General features: G+C 60.5%; 1 protein-coding gene across 1 annotated transcript; it reads right to left on the bottom strand.

The window, feature by feature from the left end:
- Positions 1-543: 543 nt before the first annotated feature.
- Positions 544-5,542, bottom strand: C17H20orf204 (chromosome 17 C20orf204 homolog). The gene is made up of 6 exons (XM_064674480.1): positions 5,380-5,542; positions 3,071-3,075; positions 2,251-2,385; positions 1,952-2,014; positions 1,694-1,846; positions 544-805 (listed from the first exon to the last, which is right to left on the bottom strand). Exons 1-6 carry the CDS (start codon positions 5,540-5,542, stop codon positions 647-649), a joined length of 678 nt encoding a protein of 225 aa, XP_064530550.1. The 3' UTR covers positions 544-646.
- Positions 5,543-6,091: the final 549 nt, after the last annotated feature.

The following is a 6,091-nucleotide window of genomic DNA, read 5'->3' as shown; positions in this document are numbered from 1 at the left end:
CACAGTGCTGCCTGTCCCAAAGGCTGAGCCTTGGCCCTGAACACCAGCACCTGCCTAGGATTTTTCTGTATATCCAAGGACACTGGCACTACCCAGGTTTCCTGAGGTGCCCAGTGATGCACCCCAGCTTCCCTGTCCACTGCAGGTGCCCAGCTGCTCTGTGTGTCCCAGCAGTACCACAGGGACACATGCCCCTCTCCACAGCCCAGCCACCCTCAGAGCCTTGTAGGTGCACTGTAGTCCCCCTTCCAACAAAGCCCTCAGAGCCGTGTCCCCACATGTCCTCTTTCTGCCCCAAAATGCAACCATTGTCCCCAAGAGAGCAGTAGGTGCTGCAGGCCCAGGAGCGTTGCAGAATCCACACCTCACCTTCTGTATTTAGTGCTTCCCCTTCTTCCCAGTGTTTCTGGTGTTCCAGGTTCCTGCCGCAGCCGTCCCACAGCAGCAAACCAACCTGCCAGCCCCAACCACGGGAGATGGAGCCGGTCCCTGGGCACCACTTGGAACAGGAGGATGAATTCAGCTCGGGCATCTGCCGGTAGCAACGCCGCTGCCCTCAGGGCTGAGTTTGTCCCAGGTTCCCAAAGGAGCCACCAGCAGCCGGTGCCGGGGCAGTGCGTCCCTCCCGCGCGTGGCGAGGGCGTCCCTACGAGTGCCGGGGTGCCTGGTGGGGTGCGTGCAGGGCATAGAGCTTCTCCCAGCAGGTCGCCAGCCTGTCCGCCTTCCTCCCGATCTCCCGCAGCTGCTTCCTCCTGCGGCCGGGTCCCCCGCGCCGGGGCTGTGCCGGGGTGCTGCGCAACGGGGTCTGCGGGCAGTGTGCCGAGGGAGGGAGCAGAAATCCCCCCCACCGTCACACAGACGTTAGTCAGGGGACAAAAGCCACCACATGTGGGGTCTGCGTGGGCAGAACTGCAGGCTGAGGTGGCCACACTGCCCATGGTCATGGCAAGGACATGGTCCCAAGTCCCCAGGAGTCCCCAGGGGTGGTTGTCCCCACCTGAGCCAGCAGCGTTCACCCCATAGCACACCCACAGACACCAGGTGAGGTTTCCAGAGCAGCAACAGCTCCATCCCACAGCAGTAGACACTAGGCAGGGTTGTCCCCAGGGGATGTCCCCAGCAGTGGCAGTGAGGACAGTCCCAGCATTGTGCCAGGGCCAAGCAGAGATGGAAGGCAGGATCTGGTGCCTCATTTCCCTGGGGTTTCCCTGCTGGTTAATGAGCTGCTGGGATTGCCATAGGGATCCTCCTGGATGGGGTTTCCCCGACAGAGCCCTGGGAATGCCAGGGGAACCCAGCCCTCTGGGGATAAATCCCAGTTCCTGCCTATGTACACCCAGAAGCAAGAGCAGAACTGAGTGAATGCACCCACTGGGTGAGTATCCCAACAGGACAAAGTCTTGTGTTCCACATCAGCCATGGCATGATGGCACAGGTGGAAAAACCCACTTGAGAGCTGGTGGTAAAACGCTACCAGCCTGTCCCACACCACCACAGCTGGACTTGCCTCCTTGGCCAGTCTAAAGCTCACCAGGATGGATGTGCCATCAGCATCCCCCGGCTCCCGGGATGCTGCAGGCAGAGCCTGGAGCCTCCTCATGGGCAGCATGAGAGCACTCAGTGGGGCAGGGTCTGCCCACAGCCCTGGGGAACTGGGGGCCACTGGGGTGGCTGGGAAGGAGAGGGCTCCCACCTTGCTGATTTTCCTGCAGTTCTCCCGGAGCACAAAGTCGGTGTTCTTGGCCACCTTCCAGACCGCCAGCTCCTCATGGCTGTGCAGGGTGCCAGCCCCCACCTCCCTCAGGGACATGCTGATGTTGTAGATGGACAGCAGGATCTTCTGGTCCTGGAGAGGAGAGAGGCACGTGGCCCCGGGCAGGAAGGGGGATTCTGTGGCTCCCTGGGGGCTCAGCCCATGCCACAGCCCAGCCCCAGGTCCCTCAGTGCTCACCTTGTCTGAACGACAAGCCGGCCCAGCCCTCCCGCTCCTGTGCACCGACCCACTCAGGTTTTTCTGGAGAAAAAAAGCAAGAAGATCCAGCACCCCCCAGGATCGGTGCCTCCCATCTGAGGCAAGAATTACCCATTTAAACACAACACCCTCCCCAGTACTGCTGGCAAAGCAGCCAGCTCCATATTAAGCTTCCAAGCTCATCCCTCCCCACATCCCACAGCAGGGCTGCATCCAGCTCAGCAGCATTCCCCAGAGCCAGGGCTGGGGACCCAGGCAGACACCCGCCCTCGGCTCACCAGGTTCTGGATCTCATGGAAGATGACAGCGCGGTACTGCTGGAGGATTTTGGCGATGCTGCACCTCCTGCCTCTGCTCAGCACGGCCACGAGCAGGAGCAGCAGAACAGCAGAGGAGAGAGCCCGGGGGAAAATCTGCCAGGGAAGGGCTCAGAGTCAGACAGGGATGAAGGGACGCTCCAGGCTCTGCCTTCAGCTCCTAGTCACAAGCCCCATCAGACCTGTCCCTGAAGACACAGGGTGTGCTGGAGGAGCCTCCACTGTCTCTTCCCAGACAAGCCATCTCCACTTGGAGCAAAGCCCTTGGGAAACTACTCCACCTTCAGCCCAGCCCAGCAACACTGCCCATGGCACACACAGAGCTCTCTCTGGTTCCACCAGCTAAGTTCTTGGCACAGTGCTATGCCAGGGACCTGTGTCATTCTATGGGACTCATCCCTGAGCTCTCTGTCCCAACAGGGTTCCAGTAGGTCCCCAGCTTGTGGCATTTCAAGGCCAGAACCTCAACCACCAAAACCCAAAGGGAGCAGAGAGGGATGTGTCCTGCTCCTCGGAGAGGAATGGGAGGTAGGAGCTGCCTGGGCCCCACCAGCAACATCGACACCTGTACCCAAATGGATTCAAACAACCTCGGAAGGACATTCCCACACCTCTGCTGCACGGATGGAATTATTACAACACTTTTCCATCTCCCCCACAGCTCTCACTCATCCCAGGCCCAGGTGCCCTCACCACGAGCCAGACAGAAGCAGCACAAGTGCCTGCCCTTGCCAGCACATCCTGGCTGCTGCTGAGCCAGGGGAACCCCAAGCGCTGATACCTGAGCTGGCGGAGGGGCACAGGGAGGGTGGGGATAGACCCTCTGAGAGATGAGTCCCAAGGTTTTGAAAAAAAGCCAGCACAAGCTCAAGTGACCAAGACCAGGGATATCTGAGCAGCCCCGCAGCAGGGGAGAGCATGGGGAGCCCAAAATCTCTGCCAAGAAAGAAGCTCAACAACTCACCACGTCTCCGCATCACTGAGCGATGGCACAGCACTGTGGCCCCGGCCTGGCATTTCTATCATTTCACATTGCCAGGAAAAGCCCCCCCCAAACACAACCCTCTCCAAACAACACCCCCCCCCCCCCGTGGTTGTCAGGTCTGGGCAGGCAGAAGGTAGCTCAGCTCCTTCCAAATATGCAACCCCTGCACCGCAGCCAAAGTAAGAGCGAGAGGAAGGGGCCGCAGCTCTGCCTGCAGCCAGCACCTGCTGCCCCACGGCACAGCTCGGAGGGTCACTGCCCTCCCCCAGCCACCTCTGGCTCTCAGCTTCACCTTCTGCTTTGAGAAGCCAGAAGGAAGAATTTCCCTCACTGAATTCCAAGCCCAGGGAGCCTCCATCCATCCTGTCCTACAGTGGGAATCTGGAGGGTTTGTAAAACCTGCATCTGCTCCATGCTCTCCACTTGATGCCAGGCTGGACCTGGCTCCAAAAGGGTGAGATACCTTTTTCCCACTCTCCCACAGCTCAGCAGGAGTGACTGGATCTTAACACGAGGCACAACCCAACACAGTGCAAGCCTGGGAACCCACGGGCACAGCTGTTACCTCAGAGCACAAGGGCGTGTGAGGAGATGAGCAAATCCATGTGCAACTGGTACAAATCCCACTGGGCTCTTCAGCTTCCTTAATCAACATACACCTTTCAGCAGAGCCATGCTGGGCTCCATCCAGGGACCAGGAAGGCCAGGGAAGAGCCTCCTTGTGCTGCTGCCTTTGTTCCCTGCAAACCCACTAAGAGATCTTGCTCCAGAGATGATTCAGCAGAGAGCCAAGGGTATAATCCCTAAGGACACCAAAGGAGAGCGCTGCTTCCATGAGGACACCCTGTCCAAAGTCTAAGGGTTGCTCTCCGGAAGCCTCCTCCACCGGGAAGACAAGGCCATGCATTTTCACCATTTAACTAGGAATAACCCCTGAAGTGGCTTATTAAGCAACTGGGACCCAATTCCAGAAGAAAGCACACCAGCACTCCCAGGCAGCCAAGCCTGGCACTGGGCTCAGACCTCAGCACGGGAGAAAGCACAGTCAGAGCAGCCCACGGAGTAGGTGGGGCAGGAGCTCAGAGCGTTCTGGAGGTGTTTCCCACGCCCCACAGAAAGCAGGGAAGCAGCAGTGACAAGTGACAGATGCAGGGAGAGACCAAGCTTACAAATCCTGCTCCTGGATTCTCACCTTTCAGGATGCAGGAGGAGAAGTTCAACAACTGATTTAAGGTTATTCCTTCTCTCTTTGCCCCCATCCTACAGCAAGAAGTTACAGGCAGGTGGCACATCCCTTCCTGGGGGAGACTGGCAGAGAAGGAACAGCCTGGGGAAGCACAGGAGCAGGACAAGCACAGCTAATCTCTTCCTCACTCTAATCCTCCAGCAAACATGAGGAGATAAGGGAAATCACCATTATTGATAGAGCAGCTCCTGGTGGCACTCATGCCAGTCCCAGCCAGTGGGGCAATGAGGGGCAACGCCTGCAGCCAGCCCGGGAACCCCACTGGGATCTACAGGTCCTTCCAGCCAGATGGACCCTGACCCCAACACCCTCCTAACCCAAAGAGCCACCACCCAGAGCCCCAGCACCTGCCACAGCTTGGGGCAGGGACAGACCCTCCGTGTCCCCCCTTGGGACCAGCCCCATCCAAGCCCCATCCCAGACAGGTACAAGATCCACCCCAGCCAAATTCAAGCCTCATCCCAGGCACAGCAGGCTGGTCCCAGCTGGGCGAGCCTTCCCAGCCGGATCAGAGCCCCTTCCCCACCGCCTCCCAGCTCCATCCTATCGCGACTGTCCCAGCCGGATCCAAGCCCCATCTTGACACAGGCCAGCCCCGTTCCGACTGCTCCAACCCCTTTCCCAGCTGGTCTGGCCCCATCCCGACCAGTCCGGGCCACTTCCCGGCCGGACCAGCCTCTCTCCCGCTCGGTCCAAGCCCCATCCCAGGAGAATCAGCCAACTCCCGACAGGTCCCACCCCGGCCGAGCCGACCCCATCCCGGCGGTGCGGGGGACTCCGGTCCAGCGGCAGTGTCTCGGGAAGGGTGTCCGGGAGAGGAGGAAGGTTCCGGGAAGAAGGGGGGTCCCGGCGCACTCACCATGGAGCCCCGCGGGCGCGGCCCCTGCGGCGGCCCCGGGGAGCGCGGCCCGGCCCCGCGTCCCGCTCCGCCGGGGCCCGCGGTTTGAACTTGGCTCCACGGTGGGAGGGGACGGGACACGGCACCGCCGCCGGCCCAGCCCCGGCCCCCGCGGGGGAGGCATCGCCCCGGCCCCCCCGGGCACCGGCGGAGCGCAGAGAGGAGCGGGTCGTGCCCGGGCTGCGGGGTCGGGTCCTGCTCCCGCTGGGCAGCCGCGCAGGGTGGGAGAGGGTCCCCCTGCCCCGAGGGGCCGGCAGAGCCAGCACCCCTCGCTCGCACCCACCCGGGCATCCCAACCCACGCGTGTCCCTACCCCGGGCAGGGCTGGGGCTGCATGTTTTGCCGCAAACCACCAGTTTCGATTTCTGTTGGCGTTGGGGTGATCGTTCACTCTGGAGTCACAGTCGGCAGCGGGTGAACACTCACAACCGCACCCACCTACAGCAGAAGTGACTGTCCAGAGCAATTCCCCTAAACTAACGAACATGAACGGTGTCCCTCTGCTTCCAGCCAAAGCCCCTCTCCTCCTTCCCCTCTGTATTCACCCAGCCCAGACACAGAAAGTGCCCTGACTCAATTTCGATTGATTTGGGGAAAAAATGATCCGACATCAACAAAGCTCCTCTGAGGTGTGGAACATGGGTGTTTGAGTAAGAGGCAGAACAAATGGTGA

This window comes from Pseudopipra pipra, chromosome 17 (assembly GCF_036250125.1).
Source record: "Pseudopipra pipra isolate bDixPip1 chromosome 17, bDixPip1.hap1, whole genome shotgun sequence".
In the NCBI taxonomy this organism is placed as follows: domain Eukaryota; kingdom Metazoa; phylum Chordata; class Aves; order Passeriformes; family Pipridae; genus Pseudopipra; species Pseudopipra pipra.
This window is presented reverse-complemented; position numbering and strand designations above follow the sequence as displayed.

Bases quoted from the DNA above. Each gene is read 5' to 3' on its own strand.
- C17H20orf204 (XM_064674480.1), bottom strand. From the start codon at position 5,542: ATGCCTCCCCCGCGGGGGCCGGGGCTGGGCCGGCGGCGGTGCCGTGTC. The intron at 2,015-2,250 runs GTGAGCCGAGGG...TTTTTTCTCCAG, and splicing joins TCCATGAGATCCAGAACCTG to AAAAACCTGAGTGGGTCGGT. The intron at 1,847-1,951 runs GTGAGCACTGAG...TCTCCTCTCCAG, and splicing joins CGGCTTGTCGTTCAGACAAG to GACCAGAAGATCCTGCTGTC.